At 39.9% G+C, this 19,481-nt stretch overlaps 3 protein-coding genes across 5 annotated transcripts; 2 read left to right on the plus strand and 1 right to left on the minus strand.

Annotated features, from left to right (window-relative positions):
* Positions 1-47: 47 nt before the first annotated feature.
* On the minus strand, positions 48-6,564 carry slc25a35 (solute carrier family 25 member 35). The gene is made up of 5 exons (XM_049741764.1): positions 6,074-6,564; positions 5,649-5,714; positions 5,284-5,436; positions 2,669-2,803; positions 48-1,734 (listed from the first exon to the last, which is right to left on the minus strand). The coding sequence occupies exons 1-5, from the start codon at positions 6,443-6,445 to the stop codon at positions 1,564-1,566; spliced, it is 897 nt and encodes a 298-aa protein (XP_049597721.1). The 5' UTR covers positions 6,446-6,564; the 3' UTR covers positions 48-1,563.
* A 603-nt stretch (positions 6,565-7,167) lies between these two features.
* Positions 7,168-11,038, plus strand: grk1b (G protein-coupled receptor kinase 1 b). The gene is made up of 8 exons (XM_049742285.2): positions 7,168-7,388; positions 8,246-8,961; positions 9,167-9,294; positions 9,578-9,735; positions 9,823-9,906; positions 9,983-10,107; positions 10,176-10,377; positions 10,461-11,038. The coding sequence occupies exons 2-8, from the start codon at positions 8,263-8,265 to the stop codon at positions 10,742-10,744; spliced, it is 1,680 nt and encodes a 559-aa protein (XP_049598242.1). The 5' UTR covers positions 7,168-7,388; positions 8,246-8,262; the 3' UTR covers positions 10,745-11,038.
* Positions 11,039-12,791: 1,753 nt separating this feature from the next.
* LOC125982137 (claudin-15-like) lies at positions 12,792-17,558 on the plus strand. 3 transcript variants are annotated; one of them, XM_068653185.1, is made up of 6 exons: positions 12,795-13,046; positions 13,135-13,305; positions 15,773-15,937; positions 16,641-16,722; positions 16,803-16,913; positions 16,986-17,558. In XM_068653185.1, the coding sequence occupies exons 2-6, from the start codon at positions 13,143-13,145 to the stop codon at positions 17,077-17,079; spliced, it is 615 nt and encodes a 204-aa protein (XP_068509286.1). In that variant the 5' UTR covers positions 12,795-13,046; positions 13,135-13,142; the 3' UTR covers positions 17,080-17,558. The 3 variants fall into 3 exon arrangements, with proteins under 3 accessions (XP_068509285.1, XP_068509286.1, XP_049598351.1); XM_068653184.1 differs by having other exon boundaries at positions 12,792-13,305; XM_049742394.2 differs by lacking the exons at positions 12,795-13,046; positions 13,135-13,305 and adding an exon at positions 14,379-14,945.
* Positions 17,559-19,481: the final 1,923 nt, after the last annotated feature.

Raw genomic sequence — 19,481 nt, forward strand, 5'->3', positions numbered from 1 at the left:
ATTTCCAAATGAAATTACAGGGTTCATGTGAAAATAAATGTGTATAGTATAGTCCAAAGATGACTTATTGGCATTTCTTTTTCGTCCTGCACAAACAGTAGTTGCCCCAATCAAGGCAGAATAGTTTACATCATTCAGTGGATATGTTACCACATGTAACAGGGTATGAATACAGTTAGACTGAAGAAAACACTTAAAAGCACCACACTAGTCATATGGAACATGGCATTTAGAGAACATTATCGCCAGTGTTTGACACAGTATACAAATATTTGAAAAATATATGTTCATCAAATAAACCAGTATACCGAATAATTGTATAAATTATTATTAAAAGTAACAAGCATTTTTTTTTTTAATGTAACGTTACCAAAGTTGAAGCAAGGTTGGTTTAATGTCTTTTTGTGATATGTGTAATCTACTTTGCCTGATCCAAATTTGCGGTCAGACTTTGCTAACATTACAACTATTTGACTAAGCAATGGCACAAGTTTAGCTTCTGAGGAATTTCCTGAAGGTTCATTACTCAGTAATGTCTGTCTTTCATCTATCGATGTGAACACTAATCACTCAGGCAAACTGTACTGAGTTCATTAGTCACCAAACAAAAATGTTCCAGAACACACAAAAGAAATGTACAGTGTAACTGACATATAAATACTGATCAGCGCCAGATATTAAAGGTCTAAAATCCAAACAGGCCAAGCCTTTTTTTATGATTACATTTGACACTTGGATAATGATGAAGCAGTTTGATAGCACTTTGAGGGGTATTTTCATAAATATGAAAACTGATACAAAAAATATTTTGTCTTAATTTTTATGCATATTTAGACAAAGCATTTCATAAATAGGCATTTCTTTAAAATTAGGGTTGTTGGTTTTTTTTTTAGCAGCAAATACTATTGTAACCAACTTGATAAAATTGCACATTGTACCATAGGCAACCATCATCTTATGATGAGACACAATTTTCACCAATCCATTAAATTAAAGGCAATTTTCGTTCATGATTAAGAACTAAGTAATCAATGCTTATATAAAGAACAAATGGAGTGTTTTCTTTTTTCTGGAAATGTGAGCCACTAAAATGGAAAAATATATATATGCCAGCTTGTTTGTTCAGTTCATCAACACTGTGCTAAAATTAATGATGATGCTACAAGAAGATCAGAAGTGATCATTGATTAGCTTCAGCACTGGATACTGTCATGGCTGGAAACAGCGGGATCCTCTCTATAGGTTGGCATGGAATGATACATTATTGGAGGTAGCAGGCCAATAGTATTGCAATCCATTAAATTTGAAAAGTCATCAACCACATTTGATGCGGTGAGGTGCTGAGCATTGTACATTCTACAATTTTTAATTTTCTTTTTTAATTCCCTTTCCTCATTTATGCTACTGTGTTCTTTCTTAAATATTACCCTGGCTCCTTATGAGAAAAGAAAAACAACTCCTGGTTTTTCTTTAACCTCATAATAAAAAACTCATTGAGAATTCCTTGGAACCCGTGACTCGTAGCCTAACGACTCACCATTTTCAACTCCCGGCTTCAAAGTGTTATCTGCGCAGTTGGTAGAATTTGCGCAATTCTTCCCAAAAGAACAAAGAAAGGATGGTGTGAGGACCAATCCGGAAATAGGAGGCTCCCAAACCTTTGTAGAGTCCCGTTAGCCCCTCCTTTTTCAGTGTCTTTGAAAAGCAGTCAGTAAACCCTTTATAAAGCAGCCCCTAAAAGGATGAAAAAAAAAAGGAATATTTAATTTAGATTCAAAGTGATCATTTGTACCCATTTTCCTGTTACTAATTTCAATTTTGTAAGTGTCAGATAAATACGACAACAAGAATTTCTAAACGCTGATGGCGGGTTGTGGGGAAATGTTGTTTTGTGTCGGATGGAGGATTTTAGAGGCGCTTGGAGAGCTCACTGCATGTTTTTTTGTTTTGTTTTGTTTTGTTTTTTAATTCTCCAGAATGGCACCCTAGCCACTTAAATATATATATATATATATATATATATATATATATATATATATATATATATATATATATATATATATATATATATATATATATATATATATATATATATATATATATATATATATATGGCGGCTCGGTGGCGCACTGGGTAGCACGTCCGCCTCACAGTTAGGAGGGTGCGGGTTCGATTCCACCTCCGGCCCTCCCTGTGCGGAGTTTGCATGTTCTCCCCGAGCCCGCGTGGGTTTTCTCCGGGCACTCCGGTTTCCTCCCACATCCCAAAAACATGCTTGGTAGGCCGATTGATCACTCCAAATTGTCCCTAGGTGTGAGTGCGAGTGCGAATGGTTGTTTGTCTCTGTGTGCCCTGCGATTGGCTGGCAACCGGTTCAGGGTGTCCCCCGCCTACTGCCCGATGACGGCTGGGATAGGCTCCAGCACCCCCGTGGGGACTAAGCGGTTCAGAAAATGGATGGATGGATATATATATATAGCCGAAGGAATATGGCTCCAGCTTAGCAGCAATTTAGAATCCCCCTTTGAACTCCTACTCTCTGCCACTTTTTCCTGTTTAAATTAAGGCATAGGCAGACAACGTACAAACACAAGCTCCTCTTCTTTTACGAACACACTCATTTTGCCCTGAGCGTATTCACAAGTCACACACGGCCAACAACCTCACCTTGCCCTGCGGATCCACAGGCTGGTTGTAAAGCCTCGTGCTCACCACATCAAAAGGAGTCATGGCGAGCACCACCACCACGCTGCTGATCATGCCGGCACTCAGGGCCACCAACCAGCTGTTCTTTGGAAACACCTTAGAGAAAGAAGAAACAAAGTTCTGAACTATCTCGAGACTAAGGGTGTTAGATAAGAACAGATCATAACAACGAAACCACATAAGAGTAGAGTAGGACTGTAACAGGACATAAAAAAACACATTTTAGTGTAGTAGTGGTTTTAAATACAAGTCAAGGGAAAAAACATGTAGCAAGCTTCCTTAAAAGAACTTGGGAGGGCCAGATCTAGGCCGCAGGCCTCAAGTTCAACACCTGTGATGGAGACATTTATTAATATCTACAAGACTGTCTCAGAAAATTAGAATATTGTGATAAAGTTCTTTATTTTCTGTAATGCAATTAAAAAACAAAAATGTCATACATTCTGGATTCATTACAAATCAACTTAAATATTGCAAGCCTTTTATTATTTTAATATTGCTGATTATGGCATACAGCTTAAGAAAATTCAAATATCCTATCTCAAAATAGAATATCGTGAAAAAGTATACTAGTAGGATATTCAACTAATCACTTGAATCGTCTAATTAACTCGAAACACCTGCAAGGGTTTCCTGAGCCTTGAAAAACACTCAGCTTGGTTCAGTAAACTAAATCACAAGCATGGGGAAGACTGCTGATCTGACTGCTGTCCAGAGGACCATCATTGACACCCTCCATCAGGAGGGTAAGACACAAAAAGAAATTTCTCAAAGAGCAAGCTGTTCAGAGTGCAGTTTCAAAGCACATCCACAAAAAGTCTGTTGGAAAGGGGAACTGTGGCAGGAAACACTGCACAACCAAGAGAGATGACCGCATTGTGAAGAAGAGTCGCTTCCAAAATTTGGGGGAGCTTCAGAGACAGTGGACTGAAGCTGGAGTTCAGGTATCAAAAGCCACTGTTCACAGACGTGTCCGGAAAATGGACTACAATAGCCGTATTCCCATGGTCAAGCCACTTCTGAACTCAAGACAACGGAAGAAGCGTCTGACTTAGGCTATGGAAACGAAACACTGGACAGTTGCAGAGTGGTCCAAAGTACTCTTTTCAGATGAAAGCAAGTTTTGTATTTCATTTAGAAGTCAAGGCGCCAGAGTCTGGAGAAAGGCTGGAGAGGAGCAAAATCCAAGTTGCTTGAAATCCAGTGTGAAGTTCCCACAGTCAGTTGACGGTTTGGGGAGCCATGTGAGCTGCTGGTGTTGGTTCAGTGTTTCATCAAGTCCAGAGTAAATGCAGATTTTAGCGCACTACATACTCCCGTCTGCTGAAGTGCTCTATGGAGATGATCATTTTCATTTTCCAGCATGATCTGGCACCTGCCCACAGTGCCAAAACCACCAGTAAATGGTGTACTGATCATGGCATTACTGTCCTTGATTGGCCTGCCAATTCTCCTGACCTGAACCCCATAGAGAATTTGTGGGGTATTGTGAAGAAGAAGCTGAAAGACACCAGACTTAACAATGCAAATGAGCTAAAGGCCGCTATTGAAGCATCCTGGGCATCCATAACACCTCAGCAATGCCACAGGCTGATTGCCTCCATGCCACACCGCAATGATGCGGTAATCCGTGCAAAAGAATTCCCAACCAAGTACTGAGTGCATTAATGGACATTTTCAAATGTTTGATTTTGTTTTGCTGTTAAAAAGCTTTTCTTTTTTTTTTTTTTTTTTACTTGGTTTGAGGAAATATTCTAATATTTTGAGATAGGATTTTTGAGTTTTCTTAAGCTGTAACCCATAATCAGCAATATTAAAATAATAAAAGGGTTGCAATATTTCAGTTGACTTGCAGCAATATTAAAATAAAGGGCTTGCAATTTTTCAGTTGACTTGTAATGAATCCAGAATGTATGACACTTGTTTTTTTAATTGCATTACAGAAAATAAAGAACTTTATCACAATATTCTAAATTTCTGAGACAGTCCTGTATGCTCATGCTCACTCATCCCCATACACAGACATGGTTTCCCTGTCTTCTACTCTTTCTGTTTGGAAAATCACAGCAGCATTAAAACTATTTGACACGCGTTTGTGCTCTAAAACAAAAGAACGGTGCTTATTTAACAGAAACAAAGGGTGTGAGGAGGAAACAGATCTGACTAGTTAAACCAGCTCAGTGAGAGAGGAAAAGGAAACTGTTGTGATGACACTGGGCACTTATATATTGGGGGTATTTTTTAAAGCAGCAGTTAAATTTACGGCCTGGAAACTCTGGCGTTACTGTTATGTAAGCTTTGTGTTTCGAGCCGAGGGGGCCACGGAATGGTGTCATGTTTCTGTTCCAGAAGGTTGCGCTGCCTGTAGCTTTGTCCGTGTTACAATAACTGCTTCGACTGAACTCTTTGACGACAGTTAATGATTTTTGTTTGAGCGTACTTCCGCACGCAAACCTGCAAACTTTGTAATGTTTGTACATTTGAAATGCCAAAACGGTCTAGGATTGCCTTATTATGTATAAACACGTGGGCCTGTACAAAATGTCACACTTAGCAAAAAGCAGTCATGTTCAAACCTGAAGATCAACCACCAGCTCTTTAGCAGAGGAGAAGGTGGACAGTTGAGATGCTGACCCCACGCTGACCCTCGGGATGGAAGCGCTTGCACCCCTCCACAGTCCTTGAATGCCGTGTTTCTTATAGATCGTCACCAGGGCATGGGACATTCCCTTTAGGAAGAAGAACAGAAACATCAGGACATCAATATTGTTATTCGTAACCGATTGCAATAATCCAGTGATTCTCAACCTTTATGGAGCCGGGGCACATATTTGGTTTGGTAGTGGGCTATGAGATTTTTGTAATGGAAAGATAGTTATTATTAATGTGGTGCAGCACCCTGGGTGGGAATCGCTGGATTGATTAACAGTTTACGTGCTACCTGGTGTTTGTACTGGTGTCCCACAGCAATGGAGGCAGTTGACTGACTCTGTAAATGAGTCTTTACCTGTCAGTAAAACCACATATGAGAACACAGTAAACCCATATGACAGCAAAAAACAAACTATTTGATGATAGTACCGTCTTTAAAAAATAATTGCCATTCTGTTTTGACAGTATTAGCCTTAAAAATAAATGCAGTTGATTTGGAAGCAATTATATGCAGATAGATGCATAAGGTGAAGACTCTCCTTCACTGCTAATAACCCAAGTTAAACTTTGCTCCGCCTTACAATTACGTCAACATAGTACTACATAGTAGACACCCATATCAAGTATGAAATTTTGAACTGAAAATAACAAAAACTTGTTTGGTATTATACATATATTCATAGGTTTGTACGCACAGCAAGAGGGGCTACTGACCAAATACACAGGGCTGCCCATCACAGCTCCAGCCACCCCCGCTGTAGCTCCAGCTATGATGGTCTTAGGTGCACTGACTCTTCCATCTGTGTGGATGTAGCCAGAGGTCTCGATGATCGCGTACGAACCGAGCCGGACCCCGTTCATAAAAAACTGATACCATAGTCCGGGCACGAGGCCTTTCTGTAAGCCAGCCAGTCCGTCCACTTTTGCTATGGTATAGAAAGCGTGAAAGACATTACGGTAATAAACCTGATAGGTGCCCCGACTTTTGAGCTCCCCTTGCAGCTGCATGCGAGTCTTGACCACTTCTAACGGGTTGGTTATGAGACACGCTCCGCACGCCGCCGTTCCACTAAGGAGAAAGTCCATTATTAGACACCCGCGTGGGGTTCCGACTAAGTTTTTAGTCTCTACTTTACTGAACCCGATTGCCCTTCATGCCAGACAGCGGGCTCTCCTCCCCTTCCATAGTGAGGAAGCGTTATTTGCTTTTACGCCTGCGCGAGACAGACGCACCAATCGCCATCACCGAGAGAAAGATTGCTTCATGAACGACGGTTAAATCGGAATTCTGAGACACGAAAACGTTATCTTTTTGTCAAAACCTGACATTCAAACAGTGGTGTGTAGACTTCTTACATCCACTGTACCAAAGTGTGACAAGTATAAGTAAAGTAAATGTCTGAGGGTTAATGGTGGTATGACATGGGTTGAGTTTCAGCACACCTTTACATTTAATCTGCTGAAGGTGATTTAAACTCAGCCGCTTGTGGAGGCTTGGCAATTTGTCAACTGTGCTTGTGCCAGAGTCACAGGATTTGAAAACACAATTTGTAATTTTACAGACTATTTCATGGGCTACTTCACTTTCAAGGCGCTGCATATTTCCACATGTAATGTCAATATCAATATTCAACTGTAATGTCAAATTTAGACCACTACAAATCACTTGCAAGAATGTTATCATAGAAAGATGCTTTCTCTGGACGTGTTTGCTTGGAATGGTTATTAACACCCAGTTAGTTGATAACTTAGAAAAAGAAAACCCATATTCTACTAGTTACACTAATAGCTTCTGTCAAGTGGCCCCACGTGTAATCCTGGCCACCAAAGGAAGCACCAAACTGGATTTCAGGCGCACAGAAAAGCTCCACCCAATGTGTCTTTCATTCTCTACACTGTGTGAGGGGGCGAGGAGACAGTGTTCATAGTGGAGATGCTCAAGACCACCTATACTTGTTAATGGAGGACCAAGGAGCAGCAAAAATAATAATAAATTGGTCATCGGTTGAGACTGCAGCAGAAAGTTAAGGTAGGTGCTACTCAATATTCATCAAAATGGACGTCAAATATTGAAGGGAATAAATGGACTGTCAGCATTGCTATTAAGATGTTATATATATTTAAAAATGTTGTATTACACATAAAACATATTTTGACATTATTATTATTATGATTGATTTAAACTGCAATTTAGATGCGCAAGTATTCTTGACGGCGGCCGTCAAGAATTTGAATGCAAAAATTCTCACTTTTGCATCATTAAGTCAATAAACTGAATTGCCATCAATTCCTCTCAGGAATAAATTTTTATATTTTTTTTATTTTGGGGGTTAATGCCCAAAATACTTTCCTTTGGTTCCTGAGAGGAATTGAGGGTAATTAAAATAAAATACACAGACATTGGTACTGAATGGATAATGGGATTAGATTTGTTTAAAAAGAATGTGGGTTAATTACCGCTGAGTCCAATCATCTGTAAATCGCAAGTATCAACAGTCAGTGTTAATTGGATTATGTAGAAAGAGGGTGGCACTTGCACTATCAATTGAAACAAGTGTTCCAGGTCAAGAGGTTTACACCGAGGAAGTCTTAATTAAACAATCCACTTTTCTTGTCCCATTTTGTTTTTTCACCTTGTTAGTATTTGAACAGCAGGGTGCAGCACAGGACAAGACGCTGTTTCCTCTGATGCACAATTGAAAGAGAGCCAAAGCATGAGAACAATATGCCTTTACAGCGATAACATTCCTCATTAGTTAATGGGGGTTATCGTGGTTGGATTTTAAAGTGGAGGAAAATTGTACTGCTTGACCAAATGTTTAATCACAGTGACATGCTAGTTTACTGTAATTGGGTTGCTTTTCTTATCCTTTTTACATGTTGCAGGCAAAAGTCGAGCGAGCATGGACATCGGTGGATTGGAGACGGTGGTGGCCAACTCGGCCTATGTGTCAGCACGAGGAAGTATGGATGGTGCGGCGGCCGCCAACCTGAGAGACAAAAAGTTGCGGGCCAGGCTGAAACTGCCACACATCAGAGAATGCGAACACATGAAAGCGTCCGTGGGCAAAACCTTCGACATCATGTGCGTCAAAGAACCCATCGGCAAGCGGCTCTTCCAGCAGTTTCTGGAGAGCGATGCCACCCACAAAACCGCGGCAGAGCTTTGGAAGGACATTGAAGACTACGTCATTTGCCAGGAGAAGGACAGAGTTCAGAAGGCCCAAAAAATGGTCAATAAATACTACGAGTCGACGTCCAAGACCTTCTGCAGCTTCCTGGAGGAGAAGGCTGTCACCCGGGTGAAGGAAGACTTCAAAAACGTCCACGGTGACTTATTTAAAGAGAGCGAGAAACAGCTCCTCAAACACCTGGAGGCAAAGGCCATGGCGGGCTTCAAGCAAAGCATGTACTTCCTGCGTTACGTTCAGTTCAAGACGTTGGAAAGCCAGCCCGTTGACGAGGAGTGGTTCATGGACTTCAGGGTCCTTGGAAAGGGAGGATTCGGAGAAGTCTACGCTTGTCAGGCTAAGGCCACCGGTAAAATGTACGCCAATAAAAAGCTTGATAAAAAGAGGCTCAAGAAACGCAAAGGCTACGAGGTAAAGTGCCAAAGTTAACAGGAAATCCATTCCAAGTTCTGAGTTTAGCGGGTTAGTCTTTACTATGACAGCTGAGTGAAAAGAAGCTTGTGAAAAACCCTGCAAAGAAGCTCAGCGTATTGCTTGTACAACCACTGAAGGATTATGGGAAACACTGCCAAAAAAAAAAACAATACTAATTTTCCTCATTCTTACCCATATTTAGGGTGCGATTGTGGAGAAGCGCATCCTAGCCAAAGTCCACAGTCGCTTCATTGTATCGCTGGCTTACGCTTTCCAGACCAAGACTGACCTCTGCCTAGTTATGACCATCATGAATGGTGGGGATCTCAGGTGCTTTATGCACACACACACACACACACAGTTGGAACCCGTGTGCCCAAACTCTATACTTTACTTGGAGGCATAGGAGCAGCCCCCAATACACTTACTCCAATGTCTGCTAATTAGTTCAAGTATAGATAAACCTTAAAGCTAAAATACACACTAGGCCGTCAGGTGCGTCACGCTTTAAGTCAGACAGTAAGAGTACTTAAGAGGCTCAAGAAGTCTTTAGAGCAATTTTCATTTTGTTAACTCCAAAGATGGAATAAAGTTCTCCCTCCTTCTTCCTCAGGTTTCATATGTACAACGTGGATGAAAAAAACCCTGGCTTCAATGAGAAAAGAGCTTCTTTCTACACGGCACAGATCATCTGTGGCCTGGAGCACCTTCACCAGCACAGGATCGTCTACAGAGACCTGAAGCCAGAGAATGTGCTGCTAGATGATGCAGGTCAGATCTTAGGAGCAAAGAACAACATGGAGACTTTCAATAGACACATATATGGTACTGATGTAATCAATGCATCTCATCACTCAGGACACGTACGGCTGTCAGATTTGGGCTTGGCTGTGGAACTTCCACCAGGAAAAGACAAAACATCTGGTTATGCAGGAACTCCCGGTAAGTCACAAAAAGTCTTTCTGAAAGTGCATTTCCGTGAGTAGTCACTAGATGATCTCATGAAATCTTTTCAAAGGTTTCATGGCTCCAGAGCTACTCCAGAAAAAGGAATATGACTACACAGTGGATTATTTCACTCTGGGGGTAACTCTGTTTGAGATGATCGCAGCTAAAGGACCTTTCAGAATACGAGGAGAGAAGGTCGAGGACACAGCCAAGAGGTCTCTCCCACTATGTGAATACATTTGCTAATTGCACCCTTTCTTCAGGTGGAGAATGACGAGGTGGCTCGCAGAATTCTGAACGATGCGGTTCCATACACTCCCAACTTTAGCAAAGAATGCAAAGCTATTTGTGAAGGCTTGTTGGAAAAGGATCCTGGGAAACGCCTCGGGTTCAAAAACAACGACTGCGCTGAGCTCAAGAGCCAACCCTTCTTCAAGGAGATCAATTGGGGCCGTCTTGAGGCTGGTGAGGCCTTCAAAAACAATCAGTCAAGTATGCACCCAAACCAGAATTAATAAATACATTATTTTTTTCTCATTTTCACCAAGGTATGCTGCCTCCACCATTTGTCCCTGACCCCAGGATGGTCTACGCCAAAGATATCGACGACGTAGGCGCCTTTAGCACCATTAAAGGCGTGGTCATGGATAACAAGGATACAGAGTTCTTTGCCGACTTTGCCTCGGGCAACGTTCCGATCCCGTGGCAGGAGGAGATGATCGAGACGGGTGTGTTTGGAGAGATGAATATCTGGGGTGAGAATGGAAAGCTGCCTAATGACCTTGACCCAAACTATGTGGAAGCCAAAGGCGGAGGATGTGTGATTCTTTAAAGTAGAATGAGTTTATTGATTTATTTTTGCTAAATAAGACTGTCAAAATAGCAAAAACTTCTGTCGGTGTGAAGTGGTGCAATTTTACACAACTGTTCGAGAGCTTCAACAAAAAATGCTGACAAATCATTACTATCTTAGTCGAGTTTTTTAAAATTCAACTCCTGTTGTACTGTGCCGTGTACCCAATAAAATGTCCCGGAAGCGTATTAAATATAGTACATTAATGTTTAGCCATAGTGAAACTGTGTATATATATATATATATATATATATATATATATATATATATATATATATATATATATATATATATATATATATATATATATATATATATATATATATATATACTATGTACCATAATAATAATACAACATTGTTAAAAAAAAAAAAAAAAAAATGTAATGAGCATGAACTTGTAATTTCATTGTTGCATGTGTGGACTGTGTTAGCTTCATAAATATAATGCATATCAACTAAGGTACTGTAAATGTGTCCCTCTCCACTGTTCAGGGAACGTGCAAGGCTAGAAGAGAACACAGGTCACGTGGAAATCTGATCCAGCCCGGCATTAACATATTGCCTTTACTTTCAGTATGTGCAGTCTGATATCTTCTATTGTGAGCAATTCTGCACAAACGAGTGATATATTGCCTGACTTCAACTGACTGAATACTGCAAAGGATGCATGCATTAGTGATCTTCAAATCACGTTTATGCACACCTGACGGAGGGACAAAAAGCAGCAGTCATGGTGATGAATCACCTCATCGAAACTCGTTGCATAGTCAAATAATGACTGTTCTAACGCATACACACTATTTAAATATAATTTGGCAACCCAACGTAAGCCTTTCGCATACTTGTCACACACAGCCGTCAGGCAAGTGACGGGGATGTGTTCAAAAAAAGGAACAGGTACGTTTTTGAACGCCCAAAAAAAAAAAAAAAAAAAAAAAAAAAAGTTTCAAGGCCACTTCTCCATTGAGCAGCGGGGTCAACGGGGACACGAGGGAACGCTTATTTCAGAAGATGAAGGGAAGGGCAAGGAAATAAAATATTAACAGAAATATGATTATGATTTAAAGCCTGAATGTCTGCTCAATATGGTAGAATGTAGATATACGGTGGAACTTTGAACTTTCCCGCAGATTACTTGACAACAGTAGAAAAATAGATAAGATAAGATAAGATACAGACTAAAACCATAAAAAGAAACAGACACATTTTAATGTTTATAATATTCCATGACACCCCAAACTATCCTGTAAAATATCTCTTCCTTTTGCGCAATTCCATATTCTGATTCATTATAAATAAAAATAAATTAATATTTTTGTGGTGCTGGCCAATTTCTTTTAATGGACATTAGTATAGTACAGTACGTCCACGAACTATTTGGAAAAGGACAGACATTGTTGAATCTATAAGCTCCAGTAGAAAAAAAATTATTTACCTTGCCAACAATTTCAATGCATCTTTTGTGTTTCATATTTGTTAATGCTTAACTGGTGCTAAGATAGACACTTTGCCTGACACAGGTTTCAATGTATACTCTGCCCTCTATTCACTCCACTTAATTTATTAATATTTGCTCATGGAACTTGAAATAACCTCTTGAAAATCCGAAGCTACCAATTGTCTAAAGAGGGAGGGAGACAAGATCATGGTTATGATGAAAATCCAAATAAATTCACAGAGATTAAAATATTTCCAAAATCCTCACATTTCACTTGTGCTGACTTCATTTATCAATAACTAAGGCAGCATTTTTTGTTAAAATATTGTGACTATAATACATTTGATTCAGTCATTCATATCACTGAAGTCATACAAAATGATCCTAAATATCGTGTCAATTAGGTTTAATAAAATGCTAATACAACATATAAAGTGCCTCTAAAGGCAGATCTAGACTGCAAAACCTAAAGACGGCCACAGAATCCCAGTAAATTTCACAAGTAGTTATGTACATAACATAAAGCAGTGTCATGTATTTGACAAAATTTCACCTCTGCAAGATCAAAAAGTGTGTGTGTGTGTGTGTGTGTGCGTGTGTGCGTGTTGGGGGGAGTTCCTTGTATGCTTACATTTCTACAGTAACGTGCCACGCACGTGAAATGTAATCAATTTTGGGCGGGAATAGCAGACATATCATGTAACTACAGCCAACAAATCAATGTTCAAATTAGTCCCAGTATGTTTGAGTGCATGAGGAAAAAAAACCTGCGTGCACTTCAAAATGTACATTAGATACAGAAGTTGCCATTAGAGCTCCTTAGAAGGCGAAACCTCATCTGGTTAGTTAGAGAACATTACTTGCGGAGAACATTACTTGCAAAATGAGGGACATTGTTGAAATTACAGCACTTGTACTTGGTTTTCTAGGCTGGATCATGGTTTTTATATCATTAGAACACCAGTATTGGAAAGAATCCACCACAGATGGTAGTGTAATTACAACCTCAGCAATATATGAGAACTTGTGGATGTCTTGCGCGAGTGATTCTACTGGGGTTTATGACTGCCGAGAATTTCCATCCCTTTTTGCCCTACCTGGTAAGTAAAGTTTTTATATATTAAAAACAAAAATGTTGTTAAAAAATATACTGATGGCTTTTCACGCGCTCAGGCTTCAACATTACATTTGCATGTAAAGTAATGATGATTCACCTGTAGGTTAAAGCTGAGTGTGCATTTTCTTTATAACTCGTTAGAACTGCTTGATATTGCAAAACAAGAAATGTAGTTAGTTTACAATATGATTTAGTATAATGTATTTGATGATGTAAATAGGTATCAATACAATACTTTGAATATTTTAACTTTGCAAAAGAAAAGCAACTTCACTTTGATTGAGCTACAGTATAATGGTAATTTCAATTTTCTTCCAAATGACAAAACTAATCTGAATTAAAATTAAATTCTTTATTTTCGCTGGACAGTGATTATTTTTTTAATGTACAGTAAATGACATTGATTTTTTTTTCTGACATTACTGAATTCTGTATTTAGCTTTTACTGCACATAGTTTCAACAAATCATCTGTAATGAACTTTAGTCCAAAACATTTTAAAACCTTCTATTTTAAATCGTATTGCAAATATCTTAATTTTGTCCAGTCTTATGATCTCATATGAATTAATATGAAGAAATTGGGATTTATTTATTTTTTTAATTCACGATGGGAAAACAATTCCGTTAATCAATTTCTGTTCATAAGCAAAATGCATTGAAACTCTAAAAAACCCTTTGGATTATTTAAATACACTTTTATTTTCAAAAAGACAATCAAGCAATTTCATATTTTAATTTTCACATTAAAAAGTATGTCAAGTCAGATCATCATCAAATTTCACATGTAAAATATGACATTATCTCCTCCAACCCATATATACACAAATTTCAAACCTTTAACATGTCTGCAGGACGCGAGTAAACATTTAAACCAGAGAAAATTCCTCCCCCCCCCCTCTTTTTTTTTTTTTTTTTAAGCAAATGGTTTTTATCAGTGGGTAGGTTCTTTTTTTTTTTAATTATTATTTTTTTTATCAGTGGGTGGGAACGTGTTGATGCGCCCACACCCCTCACGACCAATGACGTTCCACATCATCCCTGCGGGCATTGGAGCCCAACTGGGACTTGGATCCCATCAGTACTGACAGAGATTTATTGACAGTGTTCAAAGAGATTGTCAGAAGGTGACAAATGGCTCTGAGTCTATAGATGTTAGACGCCGGGTGTCGAGGTTCAACCTCACTTCCCTTGAGTTGGGTAAACAAGTGCACTTTTGAAAAAGGTTCAACAGATCTAATAGAAATCATAAGAGGGCAGTTTGGGATTAATCATTAATAAGGAGGTTTCTGTGGCACACTGAGAACGCTGGGCCAGAGAAAAACAACACGTTTATTCTTGAAGATAGTTTAGCCAGGCGAGATTGGTAAGAAGCTCTAAGACAGGCTGGATCAAGCACGATAGAGTTATGAATCCCGTAGTGGAAGCGTTTGCTTTCTTCCTGGGTTTTCTGGGATGGCTGATGGCTGGGGTCGCCCTTCCCAATCGGTACTGGAGAGTGTCAACGGTGGACGGTAACGTGATCACCACGTCCACCATCTATGAGAATCTCTGGATGTCCTGCGCCACTGACTCGATAGGAGTTCACAACTGCCGCGATTTTCCTTCGTTGCTCGCACTAAGCGGTATGTGTTCAAAACTTTTAATGTGTCGACTACTTCATTGGGTTAAGGGAAAAAATATATCTACTTGTAAAAATCTGTACAGAGCCAGAGCAGCCATAAAAAGGGCTAACACATTGAGAATTTCGTTCTTGTTTTCAGCTTTGATCAGATTTCTTGAGTTGTTTTTTAGCATTGACCATAGCGGCATCTGCGTGTCAGAATGATATCACTATGCGGGTGATGCTCTTTAGTTAACAGCAGGTAATATAAGATGGGCAGTATAAAAAAATACAACAGTAAAGGACAATCATGAGCAAGAATAACCTCAGTAAAAAAAAAAAAAAACATAAAATGGTTTCAACCTTCAGACTCGACATGAAAAACCATGTGGTTACAAGATAATATTATTTACATGAATGGCAATTGTATGGTTTCCTTAAGTGGGATACTAATGGATGGTTGGGGGAATAAAAGAATGCTTTTTTTTAATTTCATTTTACTATGCTGATATTTTGTAGCATTTCTTTTTTTTTTTTTTAGTTTCATGTTTGTAATAAATGATCCTATAGGGGACGCACATCATGTTTAGTACATAGTTTTTCTTTATAAGTAGGCAAAACATTGTCATATATTAAAGATTCATTTTGTAAATAATTCATTGCACAGAAAAATTATGTCACTTTTATATCAAATGAGGAGGCTGCTATTCGATAACTAAGGAACAATATAGAGCAGTCCGGAAATTACTTATTTGTTGAAATTGGCACTTGGTGAAAGGATTATTGTGATTTGTTTTGCTGTGTGTGTGTTGTCTTACCAATAAACTCATCATTCGTGTTTGTGTGCAGGGTACATCCAAGCATCTCGAGCACTGATGATTGCCTCAATTGTGTTCGGGACGTTTGGGCTGGTGGGAACTCTGGTTGGAATGCAGTGCTCCAAAATTGGAGGCGAAAACTACATTCTGAAGGGGAGGATTGCCACAATTGGAGGGGTGTTCTTCTTACTACAGGGTAAGAACAAAAACATTTATGAACTTCAGTGGTGCATAACAGAGCAGAAAGGCCAAAATTGGAAACAAATCCTACGCCTTCACTACCTAAATTCTGTCTTTAAAAAATAGAGTGATATTACAGAAATTGAGATTTGAAAAAAATGCATTGATCAAAACAAACCATGTTTTCCTATTCCTGTGCCCCACCCCTCCACAAAATGAAGTGCAAATAGGTCAAGTGGCTTTGGCGTAATCATGGGGGAAAAACAACTCCTCAGATTCCACAACAAGCTCACGAAGTCAATGTTACATAGATTTTAATTATTTCCATAGCACAAATTAACCTTTTCACTCTTACCTCCAACACCCGAAAAGCTAACATGTCAGGTACTCTAATCTATGTACAGGAGACAAGCTATCTTAAACCTGGTCAAGGGTTATCATGATTTGTTTGCCTGTACAGTGTAAAGGCATAGACATCGCATGCAATCAGCTAATGTTGCCCCAACTTAGTTGTGCCATTAAAGGGACAGTGTGTAGATAAAAAAGGTCATTGTACATTCATTTTAAAACATTCACTATTAATTTCCACATTATGCAAAAAAATATCACATCAATTTTTTTTTTTTTTTTTAATATGTAAAATCGTAGGTCTGGTAATTTGTTGTTTCCCCCTTGTGTTAAAAAAATAAATACTTACAGCATGTTGTGGACTTTTCTAGGGATGTGCACCATGATCGCTATATCTTGGTATGCAGCCAACATCACACAGGAATTCTTTGACCAGTTCTACCCAGGGACAAAGTAAGAGTGCATACTTGATTGATTTGGAAGTTTAACAAGACACAAATCAAACAATTTTGTGCAATTTCACTGTGACACAGGTACGAGATCGGAGAAGGTTTGTACATCGGCTGGTCGTCGGCCATACTTGCCCTGTGCGGAGGTGGCTGTCTGATGTTTTCGTGCAGTTGTAAGGAGCCAGGTGAAAAAGTGTATGTATCAAAGCTAACGTTTTCCATGAGTAGAAGTTGACGTCGTGTTTAACCACATCTTTTGATTCTTAGGCCTTACCCATACCAGCCGTCCTCCAGGGGACGTGTGCTGTCCACTACATCTCGATCTGCCCCCAGCAACTATGGAAGAAATGCATATGTGTGACAAGTTACTTAGATGCAACAATTATTGAAATGCAGTCAAATTGTTTTTTTTTTTCTTTACTCATTTGAAGTACTCGTAATGTTGATGCACAGTGATCCACCCACCACAATACATATGAGGACAGTAGTAGAGCAGTAAAGATAACAGTATCTTTAGAGCAATGAAGGCATGATCAGTGTGCATGGCTACTGTGTGTCAGGACCTACATGGGAAAAAAAATCACAGTGAAAGCAAGTTATGATTAAGAGCTTATTAGAACAACTATTTTTATACGCAGCAGAAAAATGGAAGCTAATCAATTGTTGGGTAATTAAATACGCTGACTCAAAATTTAGATGTTAAGACAACAGTACTGTTAAAAATAAATACCGTGCCCCAAAAAAACATTAATGTCACTGTGAATTTGATGTACATTTATGGAAATATTTATATTTGTGATATTTAGGACTTATGGAAATAAACACTTTTGCTTCAGTAAATTTTGCTTTGTATACAAATAAAAAATTGCAGTAACGCTGACGAGAAAGTGATTTTTATTGTTGGCAGCAAATGACAAGTCTGTGTGGCTCACCCCAGCAGGTCTATTTGGTGATGACGCCCCCTGTGGGAAAAACGTGAAATCACAACAGGGATTGTTTGAAAAATAATAGTAGTCAATACCGTATTACTTTTTACTGTTAAAGTGGAAAAGTGGAGCCGGACTATCTGATTTTCATTATTATATTATTTATTACTTACCAACCACCAAGATCATTATGGTTCAGTTCTGTTTAATAAACCAGTTTAATGCTAAAATATAATTAGTCATTACTTTTCAAATATACTAATATATTTTTAAAATAATTAAGGATACTATTATGTCTTTTGTCAAATAAGGTATTTACATCAATTTCTACACTGTAGAAAAAAAAATATTTCTAAGGATTTAATGTGATGCTTGATTCCTTTCTGACTGACCAGTCTTATTAAAACCATTAAGTCAAAGTCAAGTCAAAGTCAGCTTTATTGTCAATTTCTCCACATGCCAAAGACACACAAAGAAACCGAAATTTCGTTCCCCCCTATCCCACGGTGACAAGACATGGCCCACAACAGACAAACAAGTAAACAAGTATAACAACAGCGTGCTGAATAAATGATGAATAAATAACACAACTAATAAATAAATAAGATGAGCAAAAAAAAAGGAGCAAGTGAGCGTACAGCAGACATACCAGAAAATAGCGCAACAGTGCCGCACGCTACGCAGAAGGGGGTAGCGAGTTCAGGGTCCTAACAGCCTGGAGAAAGAAGCTGTTGGCGAGTCTGGTGGTGCGGGAGGGCAGAAGGTCAAACAAAGAGTGAGCCGGGTGACTCACATCTCTCGCAATCGAGGTTGCCTTGCGGGCGAGATGGGAGGTGTAAATGTCCTTCAGGGAGGGGAGCGAAGCACCAATAATCTTACCAGCCGTATTCACTATGCGCTGCAGGGCCTTCAAGTTCTGTTCAGTGCAGTTACCACCTCAGACAGCGATGCAACTGGTGAGGACGCTCTCAATGGTGCCACTGTAGAATGTAGACAGGACTGCCTGAGGAGCACATGCACGCCTGAGCTTCCGCAGGAAGTACAGGCGGCGCTGAGCTTTCTTTGCCTGTGACGAGGTGTTTGCGGACCAAGAGAGGTCCTCACTGATGTGCACCCCCAGGAACTTGGTGCAGCTCAACCTCTCCACCACGGCACCGTCGATGATCAGCGGCAGGTGTTTTGTGTGGCCCTTCCGGAAGTCAACGACGATTTCCTTGGTCTTGTCGACGTTCAGCAGGAGGTTGTTGTCCCTGCACCATGTGGTCAGAAGGTCAACTTCCGACCTGTACCAAGTCTCGTCGCCCTTCGTGATGAGACCCACCAGAGTCGTGTCGTCAGCAAACTTCACTATGCGGTTGTCGCTGTAGGTCGCAGTGCAGTCATGCGTCAGCAGGGTGAAGAGCAATGGACTGAGCACGCAGCCCTGGGGGGCCCCCGTGCTCAGCGTGATGCTGGCGGAGATTTTGTCGCCAACACACACCACCTGAGGCCTCTGACAGAGGAAGTCCAGTAGCCAGTTGCAGAGGGAGGTACTGAGGCCCAGCTTGTCGAGTTTGTAGATGAGTCGCTGCGGCACAATGGTGTTGAAGGCAGAGCTGAAGTCCACAAACAGCAACCTCACATGAGTCCTTTCTCTCCAGGTGGGTGAGGGCCGAGTGGAGGGCAGAGCAGATGGCATCCTCAGAGGACCGCTTGGCACGGTACGCAAACTGGAAAGGGTCAATGGTGGGGGGGGAGTACGGATTTGATGTGCTCCATGACAGGCCGCTCAAAGCACTTCATGATGATGGGCGTCAGTTTTAAGTGATATTACCTTGAAATTCCCCACTCTGGATCA

The sequence above is a fragment of the Syngnathus scovelli genome, chromosome 15 (assembly GCF_024217435.2).
Source record: "Syngnathus scovelli strain Florida chromosome 15, RoL_Ssco_1.2, whole genome shotgun sequence".
NCBI lineage: Eukaryota > Metazoa > Chordata > Actinopteri > Syngnathiformes > Syngnathidae > Syngnathus > Syngnathus scovelli.

Coding starts and splice junctions, on each gene's coding strand:
- slc25a35 (XM_049741764.1), bottom strand. CDS start 6,445: ATGGACTTTCTCCTTAGTGGAACGGCGGCGTGCGGAGCGTGTCTCATA. Junction 5,715..6,073: donor TGGGCAGCCCTGTGTATTTG/GTCAGTAGCCCC, acceptor TTTTACTGACAG/GTAAAGACTCATTTACAGAG. Junction 5,437..5,648: donor GACACCAGTACAAACACCAG/GTAGCACGTAAA, acceptor TTCTTCCTAAAG/GGAATGTCCCATGCCCTGGT.
- grk1b (XM_049742285.2), top strand. CDS start 8,263: ATGGACATCGGTGGATTGGAGACGGTGGTGGCCAACTCGGCCTATGTG. Junction 9,295..9,577: donor ATGAATGGTGGGGATCTCAG/GTGCTTTATGCA, acceptor CTTCTTCCTCAG/GTTTCATATGTACAACGTGG. Junction 9,736..9,822: donor TGTGCTGCTAGATGATGCAG/GTCAGATCTTAG, acceptor CTCATCACTCAG/GACACGTACGGCTGTCAGAT.
- LOC125982137 (XM_068653184.1), top strand. CDS start 13,089: ATGAGGGACATTGTTGAAATTACAGCACTTGTACTTGGTTTTCTAGGC. Junction 15,938..16,640: donor GGTGTTCTTCTTACTACAGG/GTAAGAACAAAA, acceptor GGACTTTTCTAG/GGATGTGCACCATGATCGCT. Junction 16,723..16,802: donor CAGTTCTACCCAGGGACAAA/GTAAGAGTGCAT, acceptor ACTGTGACACAG/GTACGAGATCGGAGAAGGTT.